This window comes from Mus caroli, unplaced genomic scaffold (assembly GCF_978045245.1).
Source record: "Mus caroli unplaced genomic scaffold, Mus_caroli_1 scaffold_3, whole genome shotgun sequence".
NCBI lineage: Eukaryota > Metazoa > Chordata > Mammalia > Rodentia > Muridae > Mus > Mus caroli.
The window spans coordinates 52,074,276-52,091,900 of NW_028227258.1; the positions used below are offsets into that span (position 1 = coordinate 52,074,276).

Genomic DNA, 17,625 nt, shown 5'->3' on the forward strand with positions numbered 1-17,625 from the left:
TGGCTTTGGATTCCCTGTGTCCTGTGCAGAGTTCTCCAAGGACTTGCTCTGGACAGCATCCTCTTGTCCCTTGAAAGCAGGAAAGGAGTCTGTCCACTTGAAACTCATACTTCCACACCCTAGCATACTCCAGCTGTGAGCTCTGTGCATCTGGCCTCTCCCTTTGGTGGTCAGGGTCAAGCAGTGGCAGCCTACTGCCCTCTGTGGCTGTGGGGGTCTCTTAGTTTCACAGTGCCCTCAGCATCCAGAGATGCAAACACAGCCAAGATTACAAACACCAAAACCTCTTGATATTTTGCCCGCCCTTTGTCCTTGGGTTGGTCCATTTTATTGTTTCTGTAAAGGAGATAACACCATTCCTTACTTGTTTGCTTTTCAAATTGGCTAGGGTCCTGCCCTTCCAGCAATAAGACTAAACTCTTCGTTTGGGGTGTCCTGTTTTGGACTAGCAGCAGGCTGAGTGATAAGAGGAGGGAAAGAAGGAGAGATCATTGCATTTCCTACATCTGACCTCTCCAAGGGTACTGACAGCTTGGGGCTTAGGGAGAGAAGGAGGCAGAGGTGGCTGGAACAGGCAGGGGCAGGGCCTGCTGAGCCACCCAAGGTTACTTTGGATTTGACCTTGCCTCGTTCCCAGGAGGAGTGGTTTAGGATTGGAAGGTGAGAGAAGACTTAGGTGAGAGTTTAGCCTAGCAGGGGGTGGGTAGGAGGGGGCGGGTGGAGAAGAAAGAGGCGTTGCCAAGGAGGGTGGGACTCACTACCAGTTTCAGGGCTTCTTTCCCCGTGCAGCAGGATATAGTTACAGTTAATTTACTTAGCTCCGCGGAAGCCAGACAGCACCAGCACCATGCCTATGACTCTGGGTTACTGGGACATCCGTGGGGTGAGAGAGGGGTCTGACATCCAAGAACGATGAGGAAGCTGGGCGGGATATACTGAGTAGTTGGGAGCAGTCTAGGAAATGGATCCTCCTTGTAAGGCACCTGATAGTTTCTTTCTCTCTCTCTCTCTCTCACTCTCTCTCTCTGTCTCTCTCTCTCTCTGTCTGTCTCTGTCTCTGTCTCTCTGTCTCTGTCTCTCTCTCTGTCTCTGTGTGTGTGTGTGCGCGCGCGCGCGCGCGCGCGCCGTTAAAACAGGATCCAGTGAATCTCTGATCAGCCATGTCTCCTAGTTGGGTCAAGCCATTCGCCTGCTCCTGGAATATACAGATTCAAGCTATGAGGAGAAGAGATACGCCATGGGAGATGGTAATGACCCCCTCTTAGTCAGACTCTTCCCTGACTTATGATTGGTGGTCCTCAGGGGCCCCTGTGCCTGGCCCCTTGTTGCCCAGATCTGTGGAGCTCCTCTAGCTAAAAGTAGCTACACCTTCAGGAAACCTCTGTGGAGGCAGTTTAGTTTTCCAATGCAGGGTTCCAGCTTTCCCTCTATTCATAATTTAGCATCTGCCTAAACTTTTTGTAAGCTTTACAAATGGAGGACCCACAGTCCCAAGCACTCTTCTTTCCTGCAACCTTGGGATATGAGACTCAGCTTCAGATTCCATGCTGCTGGGGTGGGATAGGAGGGGGTTGGGGATAGGGGATGGAATGGTTTTCTGACTCCTTGGTCTGGTCTCTGTAGGAAGGTGGAAACTAGAGTGATTTCTTTTCACATTCTCTTGTCCACCACAGCTCCTGACTATGACCGAAGCCAATGGCTGAATGAGAAATTCAAGCTAGGCCTGGACTTTCCCAATGTAGGTGCAAGGGAAGGGGAGGTTTGGGGAAGGCATGGTGTTTCCACCTCACCTCCTGGTCTGGCTGAGGGTTTGGGATCAGTGTTTCTGCTCCCTTGTTCCATCCCTGCTGGCTGCACAATGTTCTGTGATGGGCTCTGTCCCAGCTCTCCCATTCAGTGCACACTGCCCATGGAGGGCTTCCCATGGCAGGCACACTGAGTGTTGGGCCTCGAGTCTGTCCTCACCCAGGGAAGGGATGCTGAGACCCCATATCCCATCTGACCTTCCCTGCTTGTCCATCCAGCTGCCATATTTAATTGATGGATCACACAAGATCACCCAGAGCAATGCCATCCTGCGCTACCTTGGCCGGAAGCACCACATGTGTGAGTGGGGCTGGCCGCAGGGTGGGGGATGGTGGTCATTTCCCTGGGCTAATCTGGGGTGGGCTGCTGAGGGTGAGTCTGGGCTGTGTGTGCCGCAGGTGGAGAGACAGAGGAGGAGAGGATTCGTATGGACGTTTTGGAGAACCAGGCCGTGGACACTCGGAGGCAGCTTGCAATGGTCTGCTACAGCCCTGAGTTTGTGAGTGCCCCAGAGGATGGGGAAGACAGGGTTTGGAGTTAGAGTCTTATGTTCGTGTCTATATTGGTCAAGTTTAGCATTTGACTCCTATAGCTTGGATTCCACAAGCTAGAGATACAGTTTTTAAACATTAGATTACATATTCAGAGTCCTTTTCACCTCCGACCTTTAACCCTTATAGGCCTTTTGTTCCAGATGTTTACGTCATCAATAAGCTCTTGGAATATGGAGACTAAAACCATGAATTAAAATAAAGAAGTGGGAGAGGGGGTTACACACCATGGCCTCAGACATCTGCCCAGCTATTTCTCCCGAGCAATGCCCCTAGTAGGAGCAGGAGCCTGGACCACTTCCCTGTAGGCAGCTCAAGTTTGGCCACCAGGTCCCTGTCCCTCCTTCCTTTCAACATCAAACATGCCTTCACTTTATAACAAGTACTCAACTATCCACTATTCCGCCCTCTATTAGGAGGGGCTTTGAGCATCTTGCTTCTTTGATTGCACCAGCCATCTGAGTCCAGAGTGAGCCAGCTACACAGGCACCTCTTCATTTGGCCTCAGGATCTGATTTGGGCAATAAGTGGAGTTCAAAGGCAGAGTTGTACTTGGTTGGCTTCTCACTCACCTTTAACAAGTGGGACCTGGTGTCTGTAGGAGTCTAATCAATAGTGATGAATTAACTTAAAATCTGGAGACTATTCAGGCCCAGCCTTAAGAAGGCATACACTCTTCCTCCACATTCCTGTTAAAGTCAAACTCTTTGCTAGGGAGCCTGTGTCTGGGGGAGCCTGTATCTGAGGGTAGGGATTGCTTTTCCCCCCCTACCTCAGGAGAAACGGAAGCCAGAGTACTTAGAGGGTCTCCCTGACAAGATGAAGCTCTACTCTGAGTTCCTGGGCAAGCAGCCATGGTTTGCAGGGGACAAGGTAAAGGGAGGGGGTGGGAAGGAGGGGTTGCCATTCTTCCCAGGCATCAAATTCCAGTGTACTCACCCTGGGCCTCCTGCAGATTACCTATGTGGACTTCCTTGTTTATGATGTCCTTGATAAGCACCGTATGTTTGAGCCCAAGTGCCTGGACGCCTTCCCAAACCTGATGGACTTCGTGGCCCGCTTTGAGGTGATGCCCTGCTCTCACTTCCTCTTGGATTACCTACTTCCTTTCCCCTTTCCCAGGATGATTTCTTAATCTTTAAATTAAGAGACTAATTATCATGTATTGAACACTGGCTTTCTGTGAGGACCTGCGCTCAGCACCTTACATTATAAGAGCAAATTTGTCACTACAGGATTCCTACAAGGTAGAGAGAGTTATGGGTGTGTCACTTGCTCAAGGGCTCAGCTTCCACTGATAGGGTCCTGTTCTGTGTAGGTGGCACTCGAATGGCTCTTTCTCTTTGTGCTGAAATGAAAAGCTGAAGTGTTTATTCAACAGGGATTCCCGTCTGGGACCCTTCTGAGAAGCAGAGCGTAGCAGAAGTGTGCAAGCAGCTAGCTGGCTTTAGCTATTAGGAAGGTGAGGGTTCATGTGAAGCATTACGGCCCAGTGAGTCTTTGCAGCTGACCTGCAGAACACTTTGTCTCTCACCTCCCCACTGTGGGAGCTTAGGGCTGGAGACCGTGCTTGGACTTAGACAAGCAGAGCCCTTGTTGGAGGGTTATCTTTTTTAGGGTGGATAAACCTTGCCTCCATCTCCTGTCTTCTAATGCCCCTGTTTCCATCTGTGAGATGAAATCATGCATCTATTTCAACATCTTTCATGTGAGGCACATTTGTCAGATCTCAGAGGACAGGCCCTGAACTCTCATCCTGGGACTAAGTATAGCACACAATGGTGGTCACAATAGATTGTGAGGTGCACCCAGTGTCACCTGGGGCCAGAGATCCAAGCCTGAAAGTCACCTCACAGCTGCTCATTTGGCATCCAGGCTCCTGGGTTTGACACTTCTAAAAATCTACTTTACTAGAAATTTTGTAATTTGAACCATTAACTTAATGTTTTGTTTCTAAGCCCAGAATCTGTTTTCCTTCCCCACTCCCTGTCAAGAGATATGCTTTCTCAGCTAGTTCTCCTTAGCTCTGCTTCTGGTCCAAGTTGAAGAGTTTTGGGGATTCTGCAAGGGCTGGTATCACTGTGGAGAAACGGAGGAGAGACACCTGGAAGTTATATCCTGAAGCCTGGGGTTCTGGCTTGGTGCAAACAGCTAGTCCTGGAGCTTAGAATCCCTCAGCAGTTAGTTAACCTGGGAATCGCATCTTGGTAAGAATTCACGCAGGCTGAGTGAATTCAGCATAGTTCCTATATTAGAGCTAGAGTTACGTTTGATTGAGGTATAGTAATATTGGACTTGGATAGCAGGTGGAGAAATTGAGACTTTCTGTTCTCTGGGAACAGATAGAACCCTGCCCTGACTCCCTCTAGCCTAGATGCTTCTACCCAGGATCTGCTAAGTCATTGGGTGGGATCTGGGCTCTTTTTCAAGCATGTTCTGAGAACTCCTCTTTTTTTTTTTTTTCCTGCTTGCTCCTTCCTCTATGTGCAAATATAGGCAGGCGTTTCCCTGTGAAAAAGAATGTGCCTGTGCTGACAGTGACAAGGCTGTGTGAATAGGAAGAAGTTGCTTAACCTCTCTGGTTTTCAGGTGTTCTCTTGGTAAATGATCAGTTAGGCCTTAGCTTGTAGAATCATTGAGTGTTTTGTTTTGTTTTGTTTTTCCAAACCTGTGGTATACTATCTAAAGGACACCAAGCCGTCACAATGGTGGTTTCTCCACCTAATGTTCTCCTTAAGGTGGAAAACTAGGAAAAGGAACCTGAAGCTGAGACTGACTGCTCTGCTCCAGGTCTTGGGCCCACGTGGAGTTCACAGGGTTGAGCTGCTCAGCCCAGTGGTGCTACAAGCCAAAGCTTTGCTGTCTCCTTTCCACTCACAGGCTCTGGAGAAGATCTCTGCCTACATGAAGTCCAGCCACTTCCTTACAGGCCCCATGTATTTGAAGATGGCCCACTGGGGTAATAAGTAGAGCACCTTACTACCAGGGCCAGGAGGAGATCTACCACTATGCTTGCTGGCCTTTGGTCTGGGGCCCATCTGGGTCCCTGAATCTCTGCATCAGTCTTCCCATTCAGTCCCATCTCCATTCTCCTCTGAAAGGCTTTAGTGACTCCCCTTTCTACCCAGCCTCTCTGTAAGGGAAGGGTCTGATACTAAGGTCTAGTTCCCTAATTGGTTCTTGATTTGTCAATAAAGAAGGCTGGGAGCCAATTGCTGGGCAGAAGATACAGGTGAGACTTCTGGGTCCCAAGAGGAAAAGGAGATGCAGGGAAAGATAGAGGGGCTTTTTCTGCCATACTTTGGAACAAGAAGGCAGCATCCATGTAAGGTCTTGGAGCAGCTAGGACCTTTGGCCTTTGCTACAGGTGGATGGCCAAAGATGTTGGCTGATACAAGCCACTAAGTTTAGGGTAGAGGGAGAGATGGAGATAATAAATTGGTAAAGGCATGTCTTTCCAGGCAGGAGTTATCTGTGCCCAGCAATTGTGTCTAGCAGGCAAGTTCTAAAGTAATAAAGCTGGCTGTGTATCTTTTTTATCTTTGGATTCAAGGGTCTCAGGCATGGGCTGGTTAACACAACCCCTCCCATAGCTAAGCTGTTTCATCATAACAGTAGTAACCTTAAGTCAAAAGTTAAACAAAACAAAGCTCCTCACTGATAAAATGACATGAGGACTAGAGAGATGGCTCAATGGTTAAGCACACTTGTAGATCTTACACAGTACCTGTGTTCAGTCTCCAGCACTCACATGGCTGCCCACAACTGCCTAGAACTTAAGTTTTAGAAGTTCTAATTATCTCGTTTGAATTCTGTGGGCACCAGGAAAGCACATGAAACACACACGTGTATGCACCCATGCACATAATATAAAAATAAATAAAACCTTAACAACAATAACAACAACAGCAACAAAATTTTAAAAAGAATAACTATACAAGCTCAGAAGCTCCTGATAAACCTGGTGCGAAAATCGTATCTTCGATATGAAATGTAAAAACCAAAACAATAATTACATTACACCCATATGCTAGAAATATAAAAAGATGCAGAACAAGGTGACAAAAATTCAAAATGCGGGATGAATGGAGGGAAAGTCCTAACTTTTAAAAGTTCTCTGCTTTCTCTTTGTGGTTTCTTTTCTTATCTGTATGGTCATATCATGTTGATATCATTTCAAAACAGGTATATTTTTTTAAAAGGTGGTTTTGTAAGGCTCATGTAGTTACAGACAAAAAAACTACACTAGAGAAACTCAAAAGAATAAGCAAAGAATCAAAGCATACCACTAAAGTAAATCGCTTAACCACAAAGGGTTTGGACCAAAAGGGGGAAATGTTTTTCTGCTCCCTCAAGAGGGTGCCCATACTCAGGTGATGTCAGGTGAAATCTTAATTGGTCAGATAAGGCGAGAGCCTGTGATTGGGCAGTGGAAGGAAAAGGCAGAGCTGAAAGTTTTAGAGAAAGAGGAAGAAGAGAGATGGAGAGACGGAGAGATGAGACATAGGATGGAGAGAAGATGGAGGGAAAAGATGAACCAGAACGTGGCCTGGACAAGCCGCAAGAAGCTAGGAATTTAATAGACGGGCAATAAAATACTATAGGGTTCACGTGCCCAGTCTAGGCGTGCAGCTTGTACTTACATCAGGTGAGCTTTGTGTTCTTTTCACGGGCATTTTGGGGTCGGAGATTTACCCTTATCAACCTGGCTGGTATATTACAAGTCTCTAGAGTTAGCATTTCACGGGGCTCAGGGGATCTGAGGGAGGGGTAGTTGGCTTTCTGCAGGCTAGCCACAGGGGGTTGATGGCCTTGAAGATCAGAATGGCTTGGCAGCAGCTGGGAACCAGAGCAAGATGACACTTGGGGCTGGCCATGGAGGTGGGTGAGATCGCCCTTGCCAGTGCCATGCCGGGTTTAGTGTGAAAAAAAATTTTTTTAAACTACATGCTACATTCATGAGCAAGTATATACCAACATTTTTGATAACATAGAATAAATCGATAAATATCTTGACATATATCTTACCAAAAATAGACCACAAAAATAGAACACTTCAGCAGAGCAGTAATAAGTAACATCATTGAAGCATCAGTAAGAGGTCTCTTGGTCAGGACTGGAAAGGTGGCTCAGAAGAGCACTGGCTGCTCTTCCAGAGGTCCTGGGTTTGTTCTCAGCACACTCACGGAAGCTCACAACTCCTGGGGTCCAGTGGGGGACGGATGCTTGACATCGTATTGCTCTCCACTCTATTTTCTTGAGACGGGATCTCTCTGAGACTGGCTGGCCAGCAACCCCAGGGATTCACTTGTCTCTATGCCCCACAATGCCTTGCTGGGAAGTGCTTTTACATGCTTCCTGAGGATTTGAACCCAAGTTCTTACACTTGCATGCAATTACTTTACCAACTGATCCACAGATTTCTAACATTACCCTTCAAAACAGAGCAGGCTTTTCTCAACCAAGTCACATTATGAGTTGGCTCCACAGTCTCCCAGGTAAAGTCTAAGTCTGCCAGAGTGGCCTTAGGGTTCATTACATTACCTACACCCCCAGAGTTCTCCTCTCACCTGAAACAGGATCTGGCAGGAAACCATGGAGGACTTTGATTTCACTTTTATAAAAGAGTGGTGGCACACACCTGCAATCCCAGCACTGAGAAGGGCAGCAGGGTCATCATGAATTTGAGGTGGTCATGTATGAGGCCTTATCTAAAACAACAGCAGCAACAACAAAGGAATATCTGTTAATATAATTGGTTCATTACACTTTAATAAAACATGGATACCTAATAATTCTAATTCACTTCAAACTTGTAACAATATGAAAATGATACTGTTTGTTCTATTCCTGTTTTATTGCAGAGACCCCCTTCTAATATAGCAGCTCTGTATTACCTGTATTAGCCGGTCTAACACAGCAGCATGTGTTTAATTAAGAGGCAAATACACACACACCTGCCTAATCCCTTTTTCTTGATTTAAGTCCTGCATACAAGTCACCTATAATTATTTCCACTGAAAATCTCATAAGTACACTATAAGCCTATCCCTGACTGTTTCAAAAGTACCTCATTCCATTTGTCCCAAGCAGGGAGTGAGCTAGGCTTTGGTATCAAATAACCTACTCCCTGGCCCGGCTCTTATCTGTCCTCGTGGGTCTCCCTGAAGCTGAGCTTCTGTCCCAACTCTAAACATTTCTGTCTGAATTACCTCCATTTGTTTTAGGAACAAGGTGTTTTTCTATCCTGTGTTCTGTCTCCAAGTAGAACAGAGAGCTTTGCAGTGCAGGAGTAGAAGGCCTATGTGGAAACTCTTTAAGTTTCTCTACGGGAAATGTGTAGAATTTCTACAGTGGTTAACGGGCCAAAGCCGTGCTGAGTGTGCATTTAGGATAGAGAGGTTTGTGGAGGGTTTTCATGGGGAAATGATGGCTTCCACAGGCTTCAGTAGAAGTCTTGGAGGAGAAAGTAAATGGGGGAGGGGAGAACAAAGGGGCTGCAGAAAAAGCCAAGGGCAAACGAGCAGGTCAGAAACATGAAAAAGCAAAAGAGCCGGGCGTGGTGGCAGCCTTTAATCCCAGCACTTGGGAGGCAGAGACAGGAGGATTTCTGAGTTCGAGGCTAGTCTGGTCTACAGAGTGAGTTCCAGAACAGCCAGGGCTACATAGAGAAACCCCGTCTTGAAAAACAAACAAAAACAAAAAACAAAACAAAACAAAAAAAAAGGAAAAAAGAAAAAGCAGAAGACATGGGATTAGATCTATAAGTCTGAATAATATTTATAATATCAATTGCCACATATTCTAGAAATACTAACAGTGCTCAGAACGAGACGGGGGAGCAGTTTGCTCATTAGAACAGACACAGGAGGCTACTGCTGGTGGGGCCTGGAAGATTCAGGGCAGGAACCCATGCTGTGAGTATCTAGAGTCCAACAGGAATTAGCCAGCCTTCCAGAGTAGGTGGAGAGGGCACGGGAAAAAAAACAGCTGTCGCAGCAGCAGAGGTCATTATGAAGGTTAGCCAGAGACCTCAGAAGCTACTAGATAGCTCAGCAGCAAAGTGCTGGGAGCTGATGGGCACATTAGAAAAAGCACTGGCTAAATTTCAACTCCTTCCTCCTCTCCTTCACCACCCAGCTCCGGCATTTTTTTTTATCAGCACAGTTATTTAAAGGCTCTGCCCTGCACTGGAGGACATAGGATGCATAATTTCTATACAGAGGCCAGGTGCTCTCATAAACCCTCTTAAGCTGCTTTCCAGGCAGTTCTAAGCTCGGGTATCAGTGTCCCTGCTCCGCCCACCAAATCAGGAAACAACTCCACCATGAATGGTCTTGTAATCATGTAAGCTATTTTCTCTGAGATTGGGAAATGCTTTAAGCCTGTACTCAAGCTGCAACAACAAAACCATCCATCTTCCTAACACTTTCGGGGAACTGCTCCACCAAATGGGAAGCATTGAGAACAAAGGCTTTACCTACAGATGTGACTCAAGAAAGCACACCACTATTTAACAGCATTCTCGCCCTCTGTCCTTATGAGACAATAGGCTATCTTCACCAGAAGCAACCAAAAGGTGGCCATTTGTCAGGACTACTTTCTTGAGCCATGTTAGATTAAGAGTTCAAGACTGACTGGGGACTGGAGAGCCACCTCTCTTCCTTGTCTTTCATTGCATTTTGGGCCATATAATTGGCCATCAACATAATGCCAAGAAAAAAAATAGAAGATGCAATTCTAGCACTTGGGAGGCAGAGGATGGTGGAGCTCTGTGAGTTTGAGGCTAGCCCGGTCTACAAGGTGAGCTCCAGGACAGCCAGGACCAAAAAACAAAAAACAAAAAAACAAAAAACCAGAAAACCAAACCAAAAACAAACAACTTCCCCCCAAAAAAACAAATCCAAACCAAAACAAAAAACCCACAAAACTAGGCATGTGCTCTTAAATATTTTACCTTACAGCTGCTTGCTGTGTTGTATGCTCTTTTCCACCACCTTTCTTAGAATTGCTACTCAGAAGCTACAAGATCAATTTCCTATTTCCTTGCTGTCTGCCCTGTGGCGAGCAGACTCTGAGATGGTTTCTATTCCCCCAACTTAGGCCCTTGTGCAATCCCCATCCCTTGAATGGCTGATTTACCTTCAATGATGTGTCAGGTTTCTGCCACTGAGACAAATACCTGGGATAAGTCAACTTTAAAGGTAGAAGGGTTATTTTTGCCTTACAGTTTCAGAGATCTCAATCTCTGGTCACTTGGCCCTATTACTTTGGGCATGTAGTGGCCCAGTACCTCATGATAGGAGCATGTGGCTGAGGAGAACTTTGAACCTTGTGGCATCCAGGAAATAAGGCAGAGGAAGGGAGGGAGACAGAGAAAGAGGAAGGAGCCAGAACCCCATGTTCCCCCATGGGCCCTTTCTCCTAAAGGTTCTATCATCTCCCCAAAACACCATCAGCTGGAGGAATCTTGAGCATATTGGCCACTGGAGGGCATTCAGTGTCCAAACTGTAACAGTTAGGACAGAGACAAGGGATGTAAGTGCCATGGTTGTGTTACAATAACATCTCTCTCATAAGACTCTTGATGGAAGTGTTTTGGCAAGGCCTTGTTTACAAGGAAGAGAAGATAGCCATCTACCTTGTTATCCATCAAGAAGCCGAGATCTCTGTCCAGCAAAATGGCAGACATTGAGTTGTACCAACAACCACTAGCTTGGAAACAGATCCTTATCCAACTGGGCCTTGAAAGGGGATCTTGATCCTCACTGCACGTTGATAATGCCTTCAGATGAAGCCATGTTTTGGTTCATACAGCTTATTCTGTGTGTGCCCTCAACTGTACACTGTGCATCCACCTGTACACCCATGTGCGTGTTCACATACACATGGAAGCTGGAGGACAACCTCAGAGGTCATGCCTCCCTCCATCCCCAATCTCTCCATCTGGACAGGGTGTCTTACTGGCCAGAAACTATTTGGCTAGATGTTGGGCAGTGCACCTCCAGGAACCTGCTTGTCCCTGCCTCCCTAACACTGGCATTCTGAGTGTGTGTCTCCACAATCACCATGCACTCACATAATTTCGTGCCTTTCCTGCCATGATATTCCCTAGCTTTTATTCAGCATCTATTTGTTCTTATATGAAACCACAATTTACCTTCTTGGGTATACGTGGTTTTAGTGCACTGACATAGGAAGAGTGGTTGGGCCACGGGATAGGATTTGAATTTTAAGAGTGAGATTACTTCCTCAGGGACCTATATTAGTCTTCAGGGACCTGTATCAGTCTTCAGGATCGCCAGCAGGTGTACCTTGCCTAGCATGAGGTAGAGGGCTCTCTAATTTTTAATTAGTAACCAACTGTTCCAACTTACTGACAAGCCGGCCAGTTTGAAATGCCACCTTTACCACATTAAGCTCTCTGCCCTGCTCAACGCGGGTGGTTGGTAAGCTCCAGTTCTGTTGATTGGTCAGCACTACGCATTTTCACTTGACTTTCTTCATGGCTTCACAGAGGTTCCACATCTGTTCAAAAGCACCTGCCACCCAAAATGGACAATACCTCTTCTTCCAGTGCCCGCTCAGGCTCGGGGAGGACTTCAAGCCCTGGAACTCGGCCGAAGAGTAAAGAGTAAAGAATGTCCATGCAGTTACACACGGATTCACAGCTCTTTCTCTCAACATCTCCTCATTCTTCTTTGGCCTTTACGCCAAGAAATCCATCTGGACACCAGTTAATGCAACTGCTGTTTATTAGATAGAGCAGAGGAGACAGAGTGCGGGGCCCTCAGGACAGGATGGAACAAGACTGACAGTGAGCTAAGATTGTGGGCCCCTCAGGGCAAGATGGCTCAGCAGCAGTGAGCTCTGGCTCAGCATATGCACTTGTTACCCCACTTGGCCATCTTGTTATTGATTGGCATCTTGAAGAAGCGGTCAGACTGCAGGAATGCAGCAATCTTCTCCAAAGCCTGAAGGAAAAGCATACCAGGTCTTATTAGGACCCTGACCCAGCCCAGCAGACTCATAGCAAACATGCTGTCTGACTTCACGGATTTCTGCTGCTGTTGGGCAAACACAATGGGGCCTACAGGCTATAGTGGAGCCTGTGCATAGTGCTTTGAGAAAGGGGTAGTGAACATCACCTCAAAACGGCACATGAAAGCCTTCAGGTTTGGGAACTCATCCAGACACTTGGGCTCAAACATACGGTTCTGGTCCAAGACATCATAGGTGAGAAAATCCACAAAGGTCAGCTAGAAAGAATGAGGACAATGAAGTGTCATGCCTACGGAACTCACCAATACCTGCAGAGATAGACAGACAGGCAGGCAGACAGCCTCTCCCTGTGCCTTCTCCCTACCTTTTCTCCTGCAAACCATGTGAATTTCCCCAAGAACAATGAGAATTGTTTCAGCTGTGCAGGTAGCTGTTCCAAGTACTGAGGCTTCAGGTTTTCCTAGGAGAGAAAAGCAATAGCTATTGTTGGGTCAACACATGGCTCAATGGGGGTGAATAGAGTTTGATTCCCAGGTCCCACATTAATGTAGAAGTCTTTGGACTTCTATACATACTGCCCCCCCCCCCAATAGCTGTAGTCAGGGTCTGGACCAGTGATGGACACACCATACCCTTCTCTAGGCAGCTTCTTTCTGCCTTTAATTGGAGAAGGCAGGATGGAGAGCTGAGGCTTTGGAAGGGAGGAGGAGCTAACAGCAGACTTACAGGACAAACCACACGAAAACTAGAGTCTGTTTCTAATCCTTCCAGTGTGGGTTGATAGAAAGATGGCCACCATAGAAGCGAGCAGAATAATCCTTAGCACTTTGGCCTGAAACCCAACAAAGGTGATTCCAGATGAGGAAACTAACGTGGTTAGAACTGTAGCAGAGGCGAACCAGCTGCATGCGGAAGTCCATGATCTGGTTCTCCATGATGTCCACTCGTATCTTTTCTTCTTCAGTGTCACCACCTGCAGCCAGATGGCAATAAATCACCCTCGGGATTACCAACCTCCAGGTGAACCAACTGCCTCCTCCCTCCTATCCCCGTCAGCCCACTCACACATGTTGTGCTTGCGTGCGATGTATCTCAGGATGGCGTTACTCTGGGTGATCTTGTTCTTCCCGTCCATGAGGTAGGGCAGCTAGAAGGGGAAAGTTAATGTGAACCTAGTCCTCCAGGTCCCCCACTCTTCTGGAAAAGAGGAGACTTGCAAGGTGTGTGAGAGTAGAAGCCAGGAGAAATAACAAAATAAATAATAGAAAGTAGCACTTGGTCCTCACCTGACTCTAGACAAGGGTGCTTAATCCTGTGTGTCACCGTGAATGTATGTGTGCCATATAGACTTTTCTCGGAATACTTTAAAAAGCAAAATGTAAATATTTTATACCTTAAAGTAAAACTGTAAGAGTAGGGTGATTATGGATACATTAAAAAAAAAAAAAAGTGTTTTAGCAACCAGGACACTTAAGGATACTAGGATACCATGAAAATACCTGGAATCTATCAGTGATAAAGTCACAGACCTGGCTATCAACTCATGTCTCTTATAGCCTGTCTTTGAGAGGAGAATATTAGTGTTTCTTAATGTTATTCTCAGTTCTGTTCAATGACCCTTGAATTCTATCCATTCTATAAACGTGAAGAGTCTCTGTCTAGATTCTCCCAAGCCAGAGATGAAGTGAAAACAGATACACTTGAAGGCCTTCCCTTCTGCCCACTCCTCCAAAACCACCTACGTTAGGAAAGTCCAGATCTAGCTTGAATTTCACGTCCAGCCACTGGCTTCTATCATAGTCAGGAGCTGTAAGAGAGAAGTGGGACCCAAGCCCCTTACCGACCTAGCTGAGAAATGACTTAAGACCTGTTATCTCAAGTTCCCAATCCCCAAAAGCTAACCCTTGAGTTTCTGCAAAGATGGGCTTGAACAGCAAGAGATAACTCTATGGGCCTCTTGGCAAAGTTCCCAGCTTCCTGGAGCAGGGGGTCCCACACCATCTCGGTGCGGTGCAACCCTCTGGGTAAAAGACAACTGTAGCTAGCGCACGCACAGACATTCATTACCTTCCCCACAGATGTACCGTTTCTCCTCATAGCTGGTATCAGTAAACTCCAAGAGCATTCGGATAGCATGGGCCAGCTAAAAGCAGGGGATCGAGAAAGACCCCGGTCAGCGCGCCTGCGCGGTGCCCACTTGCTTGCAACACCCTCTCTGTCAACGTTCCCAGCCCAAAGGGAAATTGTCCTTAGGCAGCCCCTTCGCTTATGCCCGGGAACTTCCAGTACCTTCTTCCTCTACCCACGGTCCTGGGGACCCCATAGGCAGACTGGAGATCGGCCCACCGGCCCCTGACCCCCGCCCGGCCGCCTGCACCTCTCTGTCCCAGAGGCTGGGCTGGCGAGGGCCACTCACCCCACGGATATCCCAGTAACCCAGAACCATAGACTTGGATGACATTTTGGGCGATCTTAGCCCCTTCGGGGATACGCGATGGACTGTGGGCGGCTAACTTTATACTGGACGCTGTGGGCCGGGCTGACGCGACCGAACTGTCTCCTCCTCTCTCGCTCTATGCTCCACCCGTCCTCCGCGTGGTCATTTGGCGGTGCGCAGGCGCAGTTGCTGCGGCTCCTGAAATCCTCCGGTGTGAACTCCCAGGGCTGTTGATGCTTCATCTACTCTTCTGGCAGTGGGGGCCTGGACCTTAGTTACCCGGGGAGCGTGAGTCATGTTGCACAGTTGAGCTGGCATTGCGGGATCCCGACCACAAGGGAACCGCAGTCTTTGGCTCCCTTGGTGGAACATGGGAAGGGCTGAGAAGGAAAGCATGATTAAAAAAAAAAAAAAAACCAACAAATCATTTAGACACATAAAACTGCGAGGTAGGAAACGATTCAGGTATAAGGTACTTTGGGGATAGAAACATTTTTTAAGCAAGATACAAATGGCTCTGTGAAGACTGAGGGAGGCTGGGGACACTGAACAGGCCCACTGTGAAAAAGGATAGGTCATGCACATTGGAAATGCCTCAAAGGACACTCCAAGAAAGAGGAGGGTAGAGCAAACACTGAAAGGTGACAAATAGCTATGCAAGACAAACAGCAGATGCTGTTGAGTTAGGCTGGTTTATGGGAGGAGTCAAAGCATTAAGGGTTTGGGCGCAGGTTGCAAAAAGTCTTAAATGACCAGACAGACAGAGGGTGTGTTTTCTCTCTGCTCTGTGGGGAGTGTATAGGATCTAGATCATAATGTTCACTAGCAAGACAGACATGATTGTTTTTAAATGGTTTGCTTCTAGTTTTTATTTTTTAAAGGAGGCAGTGAATCCATAATATACTTATGTAGCCCAATATATCCTGTTTCAGAATGTAGTATGAAAATTATTGAGATGTGTTCTATTTTTTGTTTTAGTACCTTACAATTAAAACACAACTCCATTAAGGGTAACCTCATCTTTTAAAAAAGATTTATTTATTCATTTTATATATGTGAGTACACTGTCGCGCTCTCTCTCTCTTCAGTCACACCAGAAGAGGGCATTGGATCCCACTATAGACTGTTGTGAGCCACCTTGTAGTTGCTGGGAATTGAACTCAGAAACTCTGGAAGAGCAGTTGATGCTCTTAACTGCTGAGTCATCTCTCCAGCCCCAGGTAACCTCATTCTTATGCTCAGGATCCACAAGTTAGTTGGAGAGTGATAAGCATATTGTGGAGTAAAACAGCAAAGAAGGGTACAGGAAGCAGGTGGAGGCAGTTCCCTGTCAGAAGGGGACTTCTTACTGTGTGTATAGTGGTCTAGGGAGATGCTCACTCTCCAGTGAATAGTTCCTGGAAGCAATCTACTGTGCTGGTGCAGGAGGCAGAGAACTCCCACAGAGAAATGACAACATACAGGGAGGCGGCGGCGCCTTGTAGGCAGCCCCGGAGTGAAAGCCACAGACAAGAGACAAGGTGTGTGGGCTCATACTGCTGTGGTGTGACACTTAGGAGCAGGGGGATGAGGAAGAACCATCGAGGGAGTCTGAGAGAGTGGCTGGTGTGGTGAAGGGGAGCCAAGGGAAGACATTGGGCGGACCAAGTAAAGGTTTACATCAAATGTAAAATGACAGGTCACGTGCAATGAAGTCTGAGAATGAACAGGTGGATTTAGCAACATGGGCGTTATCGTTCCTGTGAGATAATGTGAGATTTGGGGGTTGCTCCTGCAGTATGAGGAAGAACCAAGCTTCTGTGCTCACTCACAGTTCAAGAGACTGAAAGTGAGCCGACCCTTGGAAACTTTGTCCGAGCTGGGCAGGGAAAGGATGTGTAAGCTACTGTGGAGGAGTTGAGTTGGGGGAGCCCCGGGTTGCTCTGCTCACCCTCCTCCAGGCCTGGGGAGCCCCGAGTTGCTCTGCTCACCCTCTCCAGGTGTACTGAGTAGTTTTGTGCCAACTTGACACAGCTGGAGTTATCACAGAAAAAGGAGCTTCAGTTGAGGAAATGCCTCCATGAGATCCAACTGTAAGGCATTTTCTCAATTAGTGATCAAGGGGGAAAGGCCCCTTGTGGGTGGGACCATCCCTGGGCTGGTAGTCTTGGGTTCTATAAGAGGGCAGGCTGAGCAAGCCAGGGGAAGCAAGCCAGTAAGGAACTTCCCTCCATGGTCTCTGCATCAGCTCCTGCTCCCTAACCTGCTTGAGTTCCAGTCCTGACTTCTTTCAGTGATGAACAGCAATGTGGAAATGTAAGCTGAATAAACCCTTTCCTCCCCAACTTCTTCTTGGTCATGATGTTTGTGCAGGAATAGAAACCCTGACTAAGACACCAGGCCTCCCAGCACCCCAAGTCTGGGTGTGGGAAATTATGTCTCCCCATTAGTTTAACTGACTCAAACTTCAGACTTTGTAAAAGGACATTTTTCTAAAATACAGAAGAAATGGTACAGAGACACGTGACTGTATAATGCCTGGGTTGATTCCTCCCAAGAAAACAAAAGCCAGCAACAAATTAACTTGAGCCATGAGTCTAAAACTTCTAGAGCACACCAGCGTGATAGTCTAAGTATTCTACTTGTTTCACGATATATCCCAAATTCAGGCTAAATAACTTTGTGATCAGGTGTTCTGCCCAGTTTATAGAACAAGGAATTGGAGCTTGGAGAAGATTGATGGACCACTCAAGTTCCCTGGATGGTCCAGGATTCAGACTGAGGATGGCCTAAAACGTTAGTTTTGCTGGCTCCCTGTGCTTGGCTAACCTTAGAGCCTCTTACCTTACC

General features: G+C 47.0%; 2 protein-coding genes across 4 annotated transcripts; one reads left to right on the forward strand and one right to left on the reverse strand.

Moving 5' to 3' along the window:
* Nucleotides 1–766: 766 nt before the first annotated feature.
* LOC110291409 (glutathione S-transferase Mu 2-like) lies at nt 767–5,872 on the forward strand. 3 transcript variants are annotated; one of them, XM_021158549.3, is made up of 8 exons: nt 768–883; nt 1,172–1,247; nt 1,674–1,738; nt 2,025–2,106; nt 2,205–2,305; nt 3,135–3,230; nt 3,313–3,423; nt 5,238–5,871. In XM_021158549.3, exons 1-8 carry the CDS (start codon nt 848–850, stop codon nt 5,325–5,327), a joined length of 657 nt encoding a protein of 218 aa, XP_021014208.1. In that variant the 5' UTR covers nt 768–847; the 3' UTR covers nt 5,328–5,871. The 3 variants fall into 3 exon arrangements, with proteins under 3 accessions (XP_085691705.1, XP_021014208.1, XP_029331449.1); XM_029475589.2 differs by having other exon boundaries at nt 777–883; nt 1,137–1,247; XM_085835579.1 differs by lacking the exon at nt 3,135–3,230 and having other exon boundaries at nt 767–883; nt 5,238–5,872.
* Nucleotides 5,873–12,094: 6,222 nt separating this feature from the next.
* Nucleotides 12,095–14,957, reverse strand: Gstm3 (glutathione S-transferase mu 3). Its single transcript, XM_021157282.3, has 8 exons — nt 14,776–14,957; nt 14,427–14,502; nt 14,102–14,166; nt 13,425–13,506; nt 13,232–13,332; nt 12,724–12,819; nt 12,506–12,616; nt 12,095–12,331 (listed from the first exon to the last, which is right to left on the reverse strand). The coding sequence occupies exons 1-8, from the start codon at nt 14,818–14,820 to the stop codon at nt 12,233–12,235; spliced, it is 675 nt and encodes a 224-aa protein (XP_021012941.1). The 5' UTR covers nt 14,821–14,957; the 3' UTR covers nt 12,095–12,232.
* Between the last annotated feature and the right edge of the window lie 2,668 nt (nt 14,958–17,625).

Excerpts from the sequence above, each read along its gene's own strand:
- LOC110291409 (XM_021158549.3), top strand. The coding sequence starts at position 848 with ATGCCTATGACTCTGGGTTACTGGGACATCCGTGGG. Across the intron at positions 3,231-3,312 it reads CATGGTTTGCAGGGGACAAG|ATTACCTATGTGGACTTCCT; the intron begins GTAAAGGGAGGG and ends GGCCTCCTGCAG. Across the intron at positions 3,424-5,237 it reads ACTTCGTGGCCCGCTTTGAG|GCTCTGGAGAAGATCTCTGC; the intron begins GTGATGCCCTGC and ends TTCCACTCACAG.
- Gstm3 (XM_021157282.3), bottom strand. The coding sequence starts at position 14,820 with ATGTCATCCAAGTCTATGGTTCTGGGTTACTGGGATATCCGTGGG. Across the intron at positions 14,167-14,426 it reads ACGGTACATCTGTGGGGAAG|CTCCTGACTATGATAGAAGC; the intron begins GTAATGAATGTC and ends TCTCTCTTACAG. Across the intron at positions 13,507-14,101 it reads TAGATCTGGACTTTCCTAAC|CTGCCCTACCTCATGGACGG; the intron begins GTAGGTGGTTTT and ends TTCCCCTTCTAG.